This window comes from Salminus brasiliensis, chromosome 4 (assembly GCF_030463535.1).
Source record: "Salminus brasiliensis chromosome 4, fSalBra1.hap2, whole genome shotgun sequence".
Taxonomy (NCBI): domain Eukaryota; kingdom Metazoa; phylum Chordata; class Actinopteri; order Characiformes; family Bryconidae; genus Salminus; species Salminus brasiliensis.
The window spans coordinates 40,740,517-40,759,402 of record NC_132881.1 but is presented as its reverse complement, the minus strand read 5'-3'; the positions used below and the strand labels follow the sequence as shown (position 1 = coordinate 40,759,402).

General features: G+C 41.4%; 1 protein-coding gene across 2 annotated transcripts in view; it reads left to right on the top strand.

Moving 5' to 3' along the window:
• npnta (nephronectin a) overlaps positions 1-18,886 on the top strand; it is an 85,389-nt gene that overhangs the window by 39,580 nt on the left and 26,923 nt on the right. The window contains exons 4-6 of one of the 2 annotated variants that reach the window (XM_072678470.1): positions 2,672-2,776; positions 8,734-8,853; positions 17,898-18,017. In XM_072678470.1, the coding sequence (XP_072534571.1) occupies positions 2,672-2,776; positions 8,734-8,853; positions 17,898-18,017 (345 nt within the window). The remainder of the gene's footprint in view (positions 1-2,671; positions 2,777-8,733; positions 8,854-17,897; positions 18,018-18,886) is intronic. The other variant, XM_072678471.1, reaches the window with a different exon arrangement.

Here is an 18,886-nt window from a genome sequence, read left to right as displayed (position 1 = left end):
GCACCTTTAGTGCTTAAAAGAGCACCCCTTTACTATTAGGACCTGCTGCAAACATAATGCATAGCCAGACACCAAGTTCTGGCAGTGTTCCTGAGGAGTCTTAGCCAATTCCACATGGGCAGGGGCCTCCAGTTCACTAATATTCTTGGGTTTGCTGCTGCAACTGCCTTTATCAAATGATTTTCTGTGGGGTTAAAGTCAGGCGACTGTGACAACCACTCCAGAATCTTCCAGGACTTCTTCTTAAACCAAGCCTTGATGGACTTAGGATCATTGTCCCGTTGGAAGGTCCAATGACGCCAAGCTCAGCCTTCTAACAAAAGACATGCCACTTTCTCCTAGGATTTCCAATTTCTAGGTTTCCAGGGACAGAGGTAGCAAAGCAGAGCATCACAGAGTCACTACCATGTTTCTCTGTAGCCAAGGTCTTTGTTTCAGCGTATGCTTCATTCAGTCACACTGCTGATCCACAGGCCTGAAAAGTTTCAGTTTTGTTTCATCACGAAACAGAATCCCAAAACTTCTGTGTGGTGAACTTTCATGCTAGCCTCAAAACGTGTTTTCCTAAAGTATAATATATGTATTCTGTGTAATCAGTGCTAACCTGACAGACTGACAGTGTGCTAAGCCAAGGTTTGCCGTGAGCTGTTCAAGAAAGCTGGATGTGAGCTGAAGCAGCAAGTAGATTTTCCTCCATCTGGTTCAAAATCAACATAACTGAGTGAGTCCTATTGGTGGTTACACCTGAGCACTAGGAATGTAATGATTTACAAAATTCAAAAGTAACATATTCTCCATGTAAATTCACTTATCATATATATTTATAAATCTCTGTCTCTCTCTATACACATACACACATTATATATCATTATATATCACACACATTATATATCATTATATATCAATATATATATATATATCATGTAGAAATCCCTATAGTATTTATATTCTTCCCAATTTTGGTCAATTCCAGTTTCCACAGACTAGCTAGTACACTAATATCCACCAATGCTACCAGCGATGGAGTGGGGGACCATCTCATCCACCCAGAGAGAGCAAGAGAGAGCTTTCCACACATGTAAATGTCCATCATTGATATCAGTGGCAGGAGGGGGACTTTTAAGAATGTCAGAATGTCACTTTAATGCCAGAATGTAACTTTAAGCATTGCTACTTAACTGAGGAGAGGTGCTTTAAGAGAGTGAGGGATGCACAGAGACCTCTGGGACCGTAAATGCTGGGGACGCTCGTCATTGCACCGCCTGTGATCTTTTGAAAGCTGAATGTACAGTTCTCTGCCGCTTTGTCCTCTGATCAACCCGCGGAGATCCCAAATCACACAGTAACTGAGGACATGAAGGACATGTCACTGTCACTGGGCTGAGCATTTAGGAGTGCTGACCGGGATAGAAGTGGCACAGCTGTTTAAAAAGAGCCTGATGCTATGAAGGCTTCAGACAGGGAAAGCCTTCAAACCCTTCCAAGCATTTTAATGTCCGATATCCCCCTTTTGTCGCTAACAATAAAGGCTGTTTACTGGCACAGAGCAGAGTGATCCGGACGTTTTTGGGCGTGACTCTCTTCCACATCGTGACACCAAAGCCCTGCCTGCTTTTGTTCCGGGGAAGCAGATGGAGGCTGAGAGACGCGCCAGATCTCACCCAGACACCATTCTGTCTCTACAGGAATGTGACTCAGACTCACACAAGCGTAATCCTCTTACTGCATAATGTCACTCTTTTCCCCAGCAAGAATGTGGACTGGTTAACGGTGTGTAATCTGCTGGATGTGTTCATTTACTTTATATAATGGGACTCTCGAAAATGAAGGTTCTTTAAAGGTTCTTGGCTTGGACAACACGGTTGTTTGGGAAGATATGTCTTTGGTATAGAACCTGTACATGATCTGCAAAGTGTAAGAAGGTTTTAATGCCATTTTCAAAATACACTATATGGACAAAAGTATTGGGACACCTGCTCATTTATTGTTTCTTCTGAAATCAAGGGTATTTTTAAAGGTCTTATCCTGCTTTTGTTGGAGTAACTGTCTCTACTGTCCAGGGAAGGAGGCTTTCTACTAGATTATTTTTAAGCATTGCTGGGAGGATTTCACAGCATTTAGCGACAAGAGCATTAGAGAGGTCAAGAAGTTGGAAGATATCTGCCTTCCTCATCCCAACTCATAAACAACTCATCCCAAAAGTGCTGGATGGAGCACACACACACACCATCATTCCAGAGCACACAGTTCCACTGGTTCACAGCTTAAAGCTTGGGGCCTTTATACCCCTCTAGCCCATGCCTCCATATGGCATTGTGCCAGAAGCTTCATCAGGGACTAGACAATGCTATATGTGTGCATGTACACATCTCTGTCTGCAGTGGGTGCCACTTAAAGTAGCTGAATGCATTCATTAGCAGGGGTGTCCACAAACATTTGGACATGTAGTGTATGGTTCCATAAAGAAGCATCCAACCATCTAAAAGGTTCTTCTGTGGCACCACTCCAAAGAACCTGTTCTTCTACTTTCAAGAATGTGTGTGTGTGTTATATGTCGCTCTCTCTCTCTCTCTCTCTCTCTCTCTTTCTCTCTCTCTCTCTCTCTCACTCACTCACTCACTCTCTCTCTCCCATCCCCATGTTCTTTTTTTCTCTCCCTCTAATGTTTAAGAAGAAGAACAGGACTATGTAAACCCCTCTATGCCTCTGTGGGACAGTTACCCCCCTGTCTTTGTTCCCACCATGGACCAGCAGCCTGTGGGGGTGCCTCCGGATGGTGAGCTACTGCAATTCGACCGGTCACTGGGCGACCCCCTCCCTCTTTCCCCCCCTCTGCCCTCTCCTGCAGCACCTGCATGGCGCAGTCCATTCAGCCAAGAGAGTGAACACCACCCCCATGCACACACATACACTCTCAGTGCAGTGCCTCCCACAGCCTGGTTGGGCATGGCTGGAATGACAAGCCAACAGAAAGCAAGCATGCTATCTCCAGACCCCCCGGACCCTCCAGACTGTACAGAGAAGCTGTTCTCTGGCACGTTGTGCTTTCTCCTTCACATGCTTTCTCTCTCTCTCTGTCTCTCTCTTTCTCTCTCTCTCGAGCTTTATCTCTTTCTCTTGACTTAAAAAGCAATTAATATAAAAATAAAAATTAGGATTTTTTTTTACTAAATTATTGACCTTCAGCAAAGGAAAGGAGAGAGCATTTTAATAATACATCACTGTCTGAGGTGGGCTCTCTCTTCTTCTTTCATTTCTCACATTCTTATTTCTCTCTCTCTCTTCCTTTCTCACTCTCTCTCTCTGTCTATCTCTCTCTGTCTCACGCGCTCTCTCTGTCTCTCTCTATCTCTCTCTCTCTTTCTCTCTCTCTCTTTCTCTCTCTCTTTCTCTCTCTGTCTCATGCTCTCTCTGTCTCACTGTCTCTCTCTTTCTCTCTCTGTCTCTATTTCTCTATTTCTCTCTCTCTTTCTCTCTCTGTCTCTATTTCTCTCTTTCTCTCTCTCTCTCTTTCTATCTCTCTCTGTCTCTATCTCTCTCTTTCTTTCTCTGACTTTATCTCTCTCTGTCTCTCTCTCTCGTCTCTTTCTTTTTCTGTCTTCATCTCTTCCCCCTCTTTATCTATCTGACACCACCACCATCTCTCTCTCACACACACTTTTTCACACACACACACACACACACACACACACACACACTGCATCTGCCAGTCTTTCTCGATTCACAGCTCTCTGAACTTGTGAACCAGACCATCTTTCATCTCAGGGAGCCGGCCGTCCTGCTCTCCTCCTCTTCTTCTCTTTCATCTGTCCACTCTCCCTCGCTCGTTCCTCACCTCCCTCCACCTCTCACTGCTCTCTACATCCACTGCTCACACTGCTGTCCTCTTCAGCTCTGGAATTCTGTCTGCGATGCTGTTAAGTGTCTGAATTCATTACAAGAGACGGATTCTTATTTTTAGCTGGGCTTTAAATGCCACAGTACAGAGATGATCACACGACTCACACTGACATTTTTTAACTTCCATGTTTTTTTTTTATTTTATTTTTTTCCTTTTATTTCATAATTTTCTTTCTCTTCAAGTGTGTACTTTTTTCTCTGTGTACAACAGAAATTCCTCAAATCTCTCTCTGTCTCTCTCTGCATCATTTAGCGAGTTTCTCACAGTTCGTTTGCAGTGAAAGCTCCGGAGATCTTCTCAGTGTTCCTTTCTTTCTTCCTTTCTCTCCCCCTGTCTGTCTTTACTTCCCGTCTCCCCCTTCCCTCCTGTTTTCTCTCCTCCCACAGCAGATTGTTGAGCTTCATATTCCCTCTTTTTCACTTTTTCCATTTGCCCTCCGCATGTGCTGTAGCTCAGAGCTTGCCGCCTGACGCTGGACGCATCGCTCCAGTAATCCACGTTTGTGACATTTAAATTCTGCTGTTTTCAGCTTTTTCTGCAGGGAAGCAAAGACATTTCTGTGTAGAAAATGCTTCGCTTCACTCCCTGGACAGTGTGTGGTGCTAATACAGAGTGACTAGCCCAGTTTGGCGAGACGAGTTTGGCAGAGAGGTCACCTGAGGGTTGAGTTCCTGGCCCAGGTCGAGGTTATTACTGAGATGTCAGAGAGGGCACAGAAATAAAGAAGAAACAAAAGGGCGAAACACAAATTGGGGTGTAGAAGAGTGCAGAGGAAGGGATGGTTGTAGGCTCTTGCTTGTCAGAGAACATTTGCTGCTAGCACACAGTTCCTACTGTCAGTTGCACTGGTTTCTGTGCTAGCATGGCAGTTTCCTATGCTGGTAAATAGTTGGTTACACCAGTTTCTGTGCTAGTATTACATTCTTTCTGCTACCACATCGTTTATGTTGTCACTTACAGCAGCTTTCACGCTAGTAGAGCCATTTCTATGCCACTAGATGTTTTTTGTTGTCAATTACAGCAGTTTCTGTAGCATTTTCCTGTACTTGCACCCGACTCCAGCTTGCAGTTTTATGTGTTTCAGTGCTAGTATAACATTGCCTTATACTACCAGACAGTTCCTGCTGTCAGTTATACTACTTTCTGTGCTGACCTAACAATTTCTTATGCTATTTATTATGTTTTTCAGATGCTAGCATTACACTTTCTTATGCCACCATGGTGTCTGCAGCCATTTGCACTGGTTTCTATTGTGGCATAGCATTTTCTTATGCTGGTTACTAATCTTAGCTACAATGTTTTTTTTTTACTATTAATATTTTCTAAACAGGTAAACATATAGATAACAAGGCCAAAATATGTCCATATGGTTCTGTAGAATAGATATAGTATAAAGTTAATCATGACACTTAAATATCAATAATAATAATGTTAATATATGTTAGTTTACTATTTACACAATATATTGAAGTAAAAATTAGCTAAATAAAAAAATAGATAAATAGGCTACAATGGTTTCTATGCTAGTACATGGTTACTGCTGTTAGCTACAGTGGTTTTTTAAAAATGGCAATATTTTCTTAACAGGTAGAAGTTCACAAAGCCCGATATTTGCCCATGCAGTTCTTTAGAATAGATATAGTATTATGTGCATTGTTACTTACATTAGATACCAATAATACGTACATTAATGATGACAGTAGTGATGGTCAGTAGTACATTCACATAAGAGCAGATGTTGTACATATTGAAGTGAAAATTAGCTAAATACATAAGTAGAAATAAGCTATATAAGCTCTATGGTTTCTAGAGTAGCATATTTTTTTCTTATGCTAGCACATGGTCTATGCTGCCTGACCATATGTACAAGTGAGCTTGGATTGTATGTGTAGTAAGGTCAGGTATGAGCTGCTCCACTGCTCAGGTTTTAAAGAGTAATAGTCCACATGCGCCCCTTTATTATTAATAAACAAACATAATAGCTACAAATTCTCTGAAGTTACAAATAACTTTTCATTCCTTTTAGTCTCTTTATATTTGCCATTTCACTTCCATTAAATTTGATTTTTCACATCCTAATGACACCTGAGTGATGTAAATTCACTGGCGAATGGCCTCGATGATATCCACAAGAAAAAGTACATTTCTACAAAAGGTTCAGCCGTTTGGACATCTTGCAATTATGATCCCAATCAGCAGGTAATTGCTGTCTAATTGGAAGTGCTGGAGTGAAATGAGGGTATTAATTTTTCAGGAGTGGGTGATTTTAGACGGAGTGGAGTCTTTTTGTTGTTGTTGTTTGTTTGGTTGTTTTTTTGCCTTCTGTGGCAAATACTACGAAGATGTCTGCTTCTTGTAAGGGTGTCAAATGTCAGGAATTTTGGCTGAATAAAAAAAAATAAAGTTGGACCGATAAAGAACTTAAGTCATATGGGTCAGAAAAACAATGAGTCGTAGGATAAGAATCTCTCGCTGCCCTTTAGATGTGCTTGTTTTGAGACATTCTGCATTTTTAGAGCATTTGCAGAACTCAGGAATTAAAGTGCTGCCTCTTGATAAGATTTGAACTGGTCAGCTTCATTTTTATCAGATTAAACTGATTGAATTTTTTTGATTAAGACAGAAAGTGATTTATTGTAACCCCCCCACCCCCCCCCCCCCCACCCACCCCCCCACCAGTCAGCTGGGTCATGTGACCTCATTGCGGTTTCTGCGTCAGAATTTGACCGCGTCATTTGTCTATTTAAATCGGTGTCACCTCTCGGATATAGCAGGCATGCCGTTTCTCAGGATGCATTCCAAGCATAGCCCATCGCTAAAGATGGCGCCATTCTCTCTGAACTGGGCCACACCAGAGCCACTCATAGACTCCTGCCAGAGGGATCCACTTTCACTGCAGCGTAAATTAGACCGGGAGCATCGTGCAGAGCGGGTGGCCCAGAAAACAGGCAGTGTAGCTTACAGTACAGAGATGTATGCAATACATAATTAGTCACTGTCGACTCCTGTCTGTACTCAGCTCTTCATAGTAGTCATGTTAATTAGAGATGTACGATGATGTTGCAATCTTATCATTATTGCCATCAAGTATCTGCTTCAGACAGATTACTGTAGATTTTACTGAAATTTTAAACTCCAGAATATTCAAGAGTTGCTGGATCACTGAAATATAAAATATCTGCAGTTCCCGTATCTGTGCATCCCTAATATACTTAAATAATATCACTGGTGGAAGTGCTGAAAGAATAGGCAAATTCTACAGTGCATCTTGAGAAGCAGTGGTGGAGAGCTTAAAGAATGACATTCCAAAGTCAGGGGGCCAAGCACTGTAGGATCTGCCCCCCAACGCATGTTACTGTGGTCTTAGGAACCTCCTTTAGACCATTATTGGTAGATCTGATAGTGGTGGTCCTTGGAGTGTGTAAGGGTCCAAGCAGAAAAAGCTTGAATAACTCAAAGTAATGAATGTGTAACAGGTTCATGGATTGGATGTGTGGTTCTAGGAGAAACCTTTAATTAGTATTGCAGCTTTACTTTTTGTGGTTCTTTAAACTTTCCAAAAATGTTTAAACTTGAACATCTCAATTACAACAACAGCAGCTCTTTACATAATCTCTTTGAAAGTTCTTTAGGAAACTAAAATTGGTTCTTCAACAAACTCTTTTTGGCACTCTTTGTTTTTAAGAGTTTAAATGTGAGCTTCTGAAAGCATGATCCAGGGTTTTAAAGAAGAGGGTTTGATGTTGTGGAGGTCCATAAAGGATTCCTGCGCTGGATGTATGGCTCTGTAGTTAGAGTCGTAATTGTATGTGGTTCTCTAAACTTGGAAAAGGTTCTTCACATCTACTGAACTACTGAAAGTTTATAAGGCAACCAAAAGTGACTATTTTGTGGAATTGCTTCAAGGAACATTTGTGTAAGTGCAGGATTATGAACCAGAGTTATTAGTATAAGTCGAGAGTTGACCCATTAAGCACGTCCAGGTCAGTTTTGGCCAAGCTGACTTAAATTGGCCCATAGAAAGGATGTTATTAACATTTCTGACCGAAGTTGTAAAATAAAAAAACAACTTTCAATCTGGCTGAAATCTAGATGCCGATGAATGCTGTCTAAGTCATTTTAGTGACCTCCTTTAATCATCTTTGTGCTCACTGAGGATGTTGGGCAGCTGCTAAAAGGTGCTTTTAGAAACGTTGGTCCAAGTTAAAACCAAACCACCTCCAGAGTGGAGAACATTTTTTTTGTTGTTGTTTTACCTTGATGCATGCGGGCTGGAATTCTTGGTATTCTCACCATGCATGCCAGGCTGGCATCCTGAAATTCATTTCCGGAGGCTGTTGACTTTTCCATGCGCTTTCTGAGCTTTTGGCAGGTGCTAATCTTCAACCTAGCAATCCCTCTTCTCCCAACTAGACGTATCACTGTTATAATAACATTTTAAAAGGTTGGAGGTAGACAAATTGCTGACATTCACTGTCATGGATACTTTGGCTCTGATAAAATGACATTATCTCTAAGGGTGCGTTTTAGTGGTTAGGAGTGTTGAGTAGGAAAGAGTTTTCCTCTATTGGAGGGTAATAAGCAGGTTACCTGTAGTACCTTCCCCTCTGTGGATTCTCCAGGGTGGGCCTGTCCAGACACAGCTCCGCAGCCTCTCAGCTTTAAGGGGATTGACCTTTAGACTTTGACCTCTGGCTAATCCCTTTCCCTCTCCACCAACCCCTGAGTCCTCTATATGGATGTTTTAAACTCTCTCTCTCTCTCTCTCTCTCTCTCTCTCTCTCTCTCTCTCTCTCTCTCTCTCTCTCTCTCTCTCTCTTTCTTTCTCGCAGATCTGAACGAGTGTGGCCTGAAGCCTCGGCCGTGCAAACACAGGTGCATGAACACGTACGGCAGCTACAAGTGTTACTGCCTCAACGGATACATGCTTCAGCCTGATGGGACCTGCGGAAGTGAGTCATTTCTCACACACTGTCTCATTTAGCCGCCTGCCACCATGCCGGCGTGATGCTTCGCAGCAAACACCGCTGTTGTCTGCATTCCCCAGCCATTTGTACTCCTTTCACATGGAACAGAGCACACACACCACTGTTCTTTATGCCCCCCCAACTATTTGTGCTCTGTTTCCATGGGAAAAGAAATGGCCTAGCACTCATGCTGTTTCTGCCTCACATATACATATACCATATTTATGATGTTTACATTTTACATCCCTAGTTGCATAGAGTACATTCACTATGTACAATCACTTGTAAATTCATATGTTTAGCACAAATAACGCTAAATTACAACTAGCAATAAGAACCACAAACAGCAGCGTATTCGTCTTGCTGTGGTTTTGCTCATTGGACAAATTGGCTCGGAACTTTGGCTTCACCCTAATGAGCACATGCTGTTTTTGCACCACCTAGATTTCTCTCCTTACACAAAATCTGGGGCATTTTCACAATTCATCTGCCTGTACATTTGCTGGCAAATTCATCTGTTCGGCTTAAATAGCAACAAATTAGAACCTAGTGCAAGCAAAAATAACAATGCATTTGTCTCAGCGTAATACAATTAGCAGCCCAACTGTTCAGAAGAAACAAATATGCTGAAAATGTGGGAAAAATGTGAGAGAAAGAATAATGTGGAACAGCCAAGGCAATTATTTGCTCTCAAAACATGCTCACTGGTGCTGCACAAATAGTACAAATATGTTGGGTTGAATAAAGTACCAAAGCTTTGGTGTTAGAAAAGCTCTGTATAAATGAAACATGCATGTATTGATAAAGCAAATATAGTGTAGGTAACAGTGATTATCCGTGAAATAAATATACACTGCTCTCTACACTGTGAAAATCAGTGTCTAAAAAGATTTCAAATAAACCCAAATCAGGGGTACTAGAAAGGTACTAGAATCAAGCAAAATCACATAGTAAATTTAAAGCATTGTAGATGGATTTAATCCCTTAATCAGCCTAAGCCCCAACCCCCCCCCCCTACAAACTTCTATTACCAAATAATAGCCCCACCAGATTGTACAGAAGTCCCTGTAGTTACTGAATAACACACCTTAGTGTGTAAAAAGGCTGGTGGCATTAGTGGGTTAAGTAGCACTAATAAGATTTCAGATGTCAGAACATCTTGAGCTTGTATTAGTTTAAATTAAGATAAGCAAAAACTAGCAAATGTATCCCTAAGGTAACATTAGGTAGCAGCTTGAGGGTCATTCTGATAGTACACTGACTTGTAATCAGGAGAATGACGTCCTCCCAGGCCGGAACGCTGCTACTGCACCATGTTACTTTGGTGGAACTGCACAAAACTTCTTGCCAGAACTGCTTAACGGCCAATTTATGCTTCTGTGTTGAATCTCTACCAAATGCAGGCCACAACAACTGTGATTGGTCCGCTTGGCACTATTGTATTTAAGCCATTTTTTAAATTCAGAACGAACTGAATTGGTTCTGTGGTCCATTTCCTGGACCATGTCCTCTTTGCTCCTTTATGTGTTGTTCAACAGCTATTAGCTCCAACTCCAGCATAATCAGCTTAGTTTCAGCCGCCAAAGTAGTCAACACAGTGGCATAGAAACCCCATCACCAGCTGCTGCTTTGCAGTGGAATTGCAGAGTGACGTATAGCATAAACGTGCACAATGGCATATGCAGCTCACACAAACTACGGCATAGTCTCTGCGCTGTTCCACTGCAGAAGCATAACTCAGCTTTAATGCTACATAACCCAAGTCATGTCTCAGTCCACATGCCTCTTTCACTTACATTTGCCAAGTCAACAAATTCTTAATTTGTTTCAAATGTAATATTTTACACATATATTTTGTGCAAAAGTTTGAACAGTTTTTTTGAAGTTCTAAGCATATGACTGTAAAAATGTAGTCAAGTTAGTTCATCTTAAAACTCAAAAGCACCACCTATTGTTGTGCTTTAATAACACCAGCCTCAAAATAAGTGTCTTTCTACAGCTAAGAAATTAGGTTTTCAGCAGTTCACAGTGTTCACAGTTCAGCAGTGAGTTTTGCAGTTCCGTTTATTTAAAATAGCTCCTGAATAAAGCCATAATTTTTGAAAAACTGCATTTCTGACATCAATTTTTCTCCCACTGTCGCCTGCCCCTGCGATTACATTTTCTTCCTCCAGAGATTTGCTTTTTTCCAGCAGTCACCCTATCAGCTCGGGGCACCCAGTGCTCATGTGGAGGGTTTTAAAATGACTCAAAAGAAAAATGAGAGAGAGAGAAAGAGACAGGGAGAGAGACAGGGAGAGAGAGAGAGAGTGAGAGAGAGCGAGATGTGAACTTCAACCCTGCCAGTGAAGCCTGATTCTTATTGCTGGCCCTGAGCTATTCTCCCTGCACAGAGGAGGCCATGCCTGTGCTTGCCTTGCACTAACTGCCGGCTGCAAAGGTTCGAGATTCCTCTTATTTTCCTCCTATAAGCTTCACACCGCTGCAAACACAGAGCCATCAAAGTGTTTTTTAAGTGTGAGTTAAAGGTGTCATCAGCCGTGTTACTTTGAGAGACTTTTTCTTTTTGTGTGTGTGTGTGTGTGTGTGTGTGTGTGTGTGTGCTTACCTAATTTGACCATCCACAGGCCTTCACAATGTCGTCTGTTCAGTCTGAAGCACTTTAGAGAGGGGCCGTCGAATGTGTACATGTCTTACTCATGGCCAAAAGCTACTATTAGTTTTATTTGTCATTTATTTTTGGGTCATTGGTGGGCACACGGCTAGCCACATGACTTGTCATGATACTGGAGTAGAACGTGACCTTAGGGGTTGTCCCAACAAAAGAAGAAAAGAAGGTGCTTTTCTCAGCCACCTTGAGGCCTCACTGCTTAAAGACCTGCACCATTCCAGACTTATTAGCAGAGTTCCCACGGTCTAGAAGAGGCTGGGACAGTTCTGGGAAAGTGATTTACATTTACATGAATGCATTTATCAGACGCTCCCATCCAGAGACACTTACAAAAGTGACCTGTTGTCCTATTAAACAATATATACCCAGATGTATATGTGCAGTTAGGCTAGACTATATTCTATATGAGCTGCCAGTGGGCCGAAAGTGTCATTACAAACTTCTGTAAAAAGAATAGCCCCACCAGTTTCTACAGAGGTCCCTGTAGTTACTGAGTAATGCACCTTAGTGTGTAATAAGCCTTGGAATTTTAAGGGGTTGAGAAACTCAGCTGACTCATGTTTCTCCTGTGAGCCTCACAATTATTTTTGCCTTTGTTTCACATGTGCTGCACAGTCAACCAGTCACATCATCAGATAGTACTGTGATGTAAAGTGCATCATATTGACTATCTAGTTACAATGGCATCTCTTATGGGGTGGGATATACATATTAGGCAGCGAATGAATGGTCACTTTGTAAAGTTGATGTGTTAGAAGCAGGAAAAATAACATGGGTCAGATTGTAATGGCTAGATGGTCAGAGCTTCTCAGGAATGGCAGGTTTTGGAGGGCTGTTTCGGCTATGCAGTGGTCAGTACCTACCATAAGTGCACCAAGGAAGGACAACCATTGACCTGAATTCAGGTTAATGGGCACCCAAGGCTCACTGATGCTTGTGGGAGGTGAAGGCTGGTCCAATCCTATAGAAGATCTACAGTCGCACAAGTTAGTGTAGTGGGAACATAAGCACTAAAACTGGGTCATGGAGCAGTGGAAGAATTTGGCCTAGTCTGATGAGTCTTGTTTATTGTACATTATATGGATGGCCTGGTGCATGAGACAGGATGCACTATGGGAAGAAGGCCAGGCAAAGGATGATTGAGTGTGAGATGCTATGGGCAATGTTCTGCTGGGAAACCTTGGGCCTTGGCATTCGTGTGGAGGTTACTTTGTCACATACCACCTACATAAACATCTCAATCTCAAACGATTGCTTGACCTGTGGGATGTGCTGGACAAAGTCAAAAATTAATTCATAGAGTCTGATCCACCTTTCAACTTACAAAATGCAAAGGATCTTCTGGTAATGTCTTGGTGCCAGATACCTTCAGAGCTCTTGTAGAGTCCATGGCTAAACAGGTCAAAGCTGTTTTGGCAGCATAAGGGGGATCCACACAATATTAGTCAAATTAATAAAATAAAGTATAGCTTTTTTTGTGTGTGGATGATTTTTTGCCCAATTCTACTGGTTTTCCCCATCAGTCTTATCCTTATTTCTATTATGGCTCAAGTGACAGGCGTAGATATTGCTGGGATACGGCCTGGATTTAAAGACACGATGCTGACATAGGACCATTCCTTGCAGTTATAAACATTTAGTATCTTGAAGGAAGGAAGGTCAAGCTGAGCTACATGTGAGGCTAGAGGGTTTTGACCATTGCCATCAAGAAGGAAGGCGTTGAACCATTTTGGTTTTGTGGACAAGCATCAGGGACCAACAGGCCTTAAATCAGAGGATCTTAACTGCTTGTTGCAACAACCGAAGTTCCCCCTAGACTCTATTAAGACCGGTCGTAGCAGTGCATGTCTATGCTAAACATATGTTACAATGACAGTTGCTAAGCAACCTGCATTAGTAAGCGAAATGGGTGCCAAATACTGGCTATAGATAACTTGCCAATCTGTTATATCTGTTAAAAAAAAACTTTTCACATTCCTCGCATATGGGACATGGACAGCTCTGCTGTCTGCTTATATTTGAACCATATGCTTATATTGCTAGCACTGTGTTACCACATACTATAATAAAAAGTGCTGCTGTATACTGTATTAACTTTACATCCAGTCTTAGACAAAATTCAGCTTGTGAGTCGTTGGTAAAACCGCGGCCCTATATGCATATGACCCCACATCAATTGTATTTATTGAAAAATCTTTGGCCATTATGTTGCTTGGCAACCATAGCACAATTTTAATGAATTACATCACTTCTGAATAATTGTTTATTGCAGTGATATATTAGAAATCAGTATAATTTATGATTAATATAATGTATTTTGTCACTATTTTATAAAAGCAGTAAGTCATGCATTATCTCACATTGTGGCTTTTCATGGCTTATTATTTTATTTCCAGGCCTAGCAGTGCCGCACATTTGATATTTTCTTTCTCTGCTGAAAGATTAATTTTGTAAGATTGTTCTGTAGAACGTCCTCTACATCCCGATCCGCCGAAGTCAGAATTCTTAAACCCATAAGCTCACATAATGAAGAATTCATTGAATGGCCGCTTTAAGTGCGCTCACTTCGTTTGAAATGGGCTTGACGTCTGCATTAAGTGGTATCCAGTCTGTAATAGAAAATTCTGCTGAGCGTTTCGGGCGCTGTACTTTGCATCAGCACTTCCCATACGGCTGCTGCAGAACGGTGTTAATACTGCTGTTTAGCTTTTGTCACTTTTACATTGTTCTGTTCCCAGCGGTCTTCCAGAGAGAGGTTTTTCCACCTCTATTTTTACCACTCGGAATGAGCACATTTGTGTCTCTTAGTGTTTTCTTTCCTCTTTTCCCCTTTTTTTGGCTCGTAGGCATAATAAGCGATTTCATCTTCTTGTTATTTGGAGAAAGAAGCAGGCTGAACTCCAGGATGACCTGTTATTGTTAGAGAATAGAGAATAGAGTGGTTTTCTCAGTGCATTGTGGGAGATAGAGAGGTAATAATGGAGGTTATCTGCTCTGGTAGTAGCCGATTGCCTCCCGGTCACACAGAGGCGCATGCAGAGTTTAGTTCCTCTCTGTCTCTGTGGTAGGGCTGGACTATTTAGAGGGGAAGTCACATTTTAAGTTTTACTTGTTTATATATATGTGTTAAATAAGGTGTCCCCAAATGGAACTAAATGTTACTTAGTAGTTGGTAGTGGAATATGAGAGCGTTTGGTAGTAGGGAGATTAAGACAGAGGACAAAATTACCATATTATAGTTAGATATTTCTGCATTTTTGCTGTCATTCAAAAACATCATATCCCCAAAATGGCAACTTTACAGAAGAAGGGACAAAAGCCTTTCTTAACTTTACCTTTCTGTTATGTTGCAGGTCAAATTAACCCATTGCAGAGTTTAAAAATACAGGAGGTGCCAAGTCTGCAAGACCAGATCAAATCGGAAATAAAAAGTCCAATAATAATTTATTTTATTTTTATTTTTTTGCAACTGTACAGAAAAGGGTATTTTTATTATAAGTTTATTTTATTTACTTTAAGTAAACTCTGATCTGAAAGAAATAAAAATTTGATTACACTAAATATTGATTAAATTATTATTAATTGAGCTAAAGGCAGTGTATATGGACTCAAACATTTGGGTCAGTTTGACCCAAACCATTAATGCTGTTTCTCACAGCTGAACATAACAGGAGGGTTAAATAGAAGTGAATGTAAAAAGATTTTACATTGGAGTGTTTCTATTAATCCATTCATCATGACAACACCCAGCTGCCAGATTCACATTTTGTCAAAAAGTGAAAAGTAACAAAAATGGAGTTGTGACAGTGATGTTGGACAGTGATGATGTTCTGCTATATCAGCCTGGCAAATGCTGATGTTGTGCTGATGATTAAGAAACAATATTGTCAGCCCCCATTTTTTGTGGTCCTGAAAGATGAAGGTCTACTTCGGTGCATTAAGCCTTCAGGACTGTAGCAATTTCATGTAGTATTACATTCGGCATCTTTAACAGTCACCACTGTCAGTGATATCTTCAGAACTAGGTTAATCGCATTTTCATCCCAGGGTTTAAGCCTTTTTTTATTTAAGGGACTGTGAGTTAAGCTTTTCCTCACACTGCATGATGCTGAGAAACTGACCCATTTTGTTTTTTTATGCCTACGCTCTTTTTTTTTTAAGTTAATGTCAATTCAAAGGACCATTTCAATGCATTCAAAATTCTTTGCTTGGTTAAAAAGTTGTTCACATCCATCAGCACTTTCTCCCCTTATCACACCTAGTGTGATGTTGGTCAGCACAGGAGTCTGTTAGCTGTTGTATCAGACCTGGGGGGGCCTAGCAGTGCTGCATCAGCGGCACTTTGTAAACTTTGTAAAGAGGCGGTGGCTGAGTTCATAGGTATAAGAGGAGACATATGCTAGTCTTCACGCTCCTAGTTTTGGGGACATTGCTAGCAATGGGGGGGGGGGGGGTCACATGAACAGAGAGTAATTGGCCATCCAAATCGAGTAAAAAAAGGGGGTCAATTTAGAAATAAGATTCTTCACATTGGGCTAAAACTATATAGAACTTTAAAGACACATGGTCCTAGATAGCACCAAAAAGGACACTCTCAAACCAGGCTGCCTGGCACCAAAAATCTCTTGAGGATCTCTGGTTCATCCATCGGCAGCCGGGGCCCCAGAGAGAGCACAATTGGCCCTGCTCTCTCTAGGGTGGGTAGATGGCACTATTTTCTCACATCACACTAGTGCAGTGCTGGCCGTCACTGGCATCTGCTAGCTGGTGCATCAGAGCCAAGGATGCGGCGCTTTCCTTCAGGCGCGTTGGTTGCCTGGTGACGTCGCATCAGCGGCGGTTCGAAAAAGAGGTGTGGCTGGCCAAGCATGTGTCGGAAAGTGGGGGGGTTGGTCTCGCCCTCACTAGTGTCAGGAGCGTTGCGTCTGGTGGGGGGGAGGGGAGAGAATACATACAAAATCACTGCTTATATATTTTCCCCTTTCTGAAGGATGATGTGAGCATTGCCTGAATCTGCTGGCTTTCATTTTATTGGATTTTCTCATTTTTACTGACCTTTTTGCTATTGTTGTTACTTATTTTAGATGAAGTATATAAATACAGCAGTTTGTATTGTGCTGCAAGACATTTTGCGCACATGAAATATTGAAAATCAAATCTGAACCTCATAATTAAAAATGCGGCAATCACACACAGCAGATCACACTGTTCCCAGGTACTGCAACAAAATGGCATTGCTTCATCTGTGCAGCTCAATAGAAACAAAGCCTCACAGAAACATATTTGAACTCCATTGTCACTTTTGTTGACTTTGTATCTATCAGCAGGGTTAGGAATGCTGCTCAGAGCTCTTTAAGCATGTAAAATGAACAGTCAGTGTAATTATACCATTCAGAGATTTACCAGTATGACCAAAAAAGCACACTGTGGTTTTCAACCTTGATGTTGTTTTTCTTTTTTAAGCACTTTTATTGCTGTTCTATAGTTATAGTGCTTTGTGAGGTCACTGTGAGCATTAAAGCCAGATTAGCTACATTTGACAGAATACAGGGATTAAAGAAGGATCACATTTAAACGTGTTTAGGAGGCAAAAACCTTTAATACCAGTTTTAAATGTAATTGTAACCATAGCCCGAAAATTCCTTTTTAATAATGTTTAATTGATTTCTCTCTCCACTCAAAAGTCTTATACAATTTTAAAGATTTTCCTTTTCATTATCTCTGATTCCAGTTTTCATCAAGTTAGTCATCAGTAACCTCAAAGATTGCCATTTATTCTGGAAGAACATTTCCTAATGCTTGATGTGCATGAGCATGAAGATAATGATGATGATGATGATGATGATGTGATCATATACACTCTGAAAAATAAGGCTGCTAACAGAGTTTTTCTATGTGATGTTATTGAAGAATAAGTATGGGTTCCCTTAAGAACTTTTCAGTGAATGGTTCTCTAGAGCAGTGGTTCTTAAGCTGCTCCCCAGGAAACCTCAGATGACCCATGACCCTGATCTGACCGTATATTCTGCAGGCTTGGATTGGAGCAAAAATCAGGACGGTCTGAACAGCTTTTGAACCATGGCTTCACAGAACCAGTTTTAAGCTCCACATCATGAAAGAGTCTAGAAAGACATGTGCAGGTTCTCTAAACCTTTTATTGGTTCTTTACCCTCGCATGTCTTTTTTTAAACTTGGTTCTTTAGGGAACAAAAAATGAACCTGTGGCTTGACTTGGGGAACTCACTGGTAGAGTAAATGTCCATTAACAATCCTGCCTCTCTCCTTTTTTCACTGTATGTGTGTGTGTGTGTGTGTGTGTGTGTGTGTGTGTGTGTGTGTGTGTGTAAATATTTTGCAGATGCACGATCGTGCAGTATGGCCAACTGCCAGTACGGCTGTGAGGTGATGAAAGGAGAAGTCCGGTGCCAGTGTCCATCACCTGGCTTGCAGTTGGCCCCCGATGGCAGGACCTGCGTAGGTATGGCTGCTCACACCACAGCTTTATTTAGAAAGGATTATAAAAAAGACATGTTTAACCATGTTTAGTGTCTGAAATGTGTGTCCTGTCCAGTTCACTGAAATAAAAAAGGCTAATGTAGGTAAGTGACAGTAAGCTCAAAGCTTCCGGTTAGCCTTATTACAAGCTAGGTCTAAGTTCATGCATCAGTAATGCGCAGTTAACGTCACCAACTATTTTCAAATTCAGACCCCCCATAGTGGTGCAGGCTGAAGCCCAGCTGCTCAGGTGCTGTGACATACTCTGATAGCTCCTCTCATTCAATTACAGTTTAAAAATGGCCCTTAAATCAGTACCTTCAACAGTGCCTTAGAAGACAGTACCTTACGTTAAAAATGCTCATGGGAGCTCTATGGACTAACAAAAGCAACAGCCGATTAGACTGCCAGTTTTCTGTGAGATCCTCTGCTGTAACAGGAATGCCTGAGCTGAGTGAGAGCAAGAGGATACAGTTGTGGAGGAGTAAATGTGTGAATCCGGCAGTTGTTCTTTACATTGGGTCAAAATTGCATGATGAATGGACCAATAGAAATGCTCCAAAAGTACTTGGAATATATATTTTTTGCTTCTCCTGTAAAGTTTCCATTTCAAAGTTACCAGGTTTCTGTGTGACAGCTACAATATGATATATGGTGACATGGGTGATATATAAAGTCAAATGTAGGAGCATGTAGCCTTTGTTGCTCTTACTGGACAGCGGTGATGAAAGCTGTTCACACTGTGGAAAGCGTGTGATTTTAATGTTTCTGTTTATGTGAACCGATGCGAGTAATCACTCTGATTCTCATAGAAAGCAGCGTGTCATGCAGTGCCAGAATCCACATAATCAG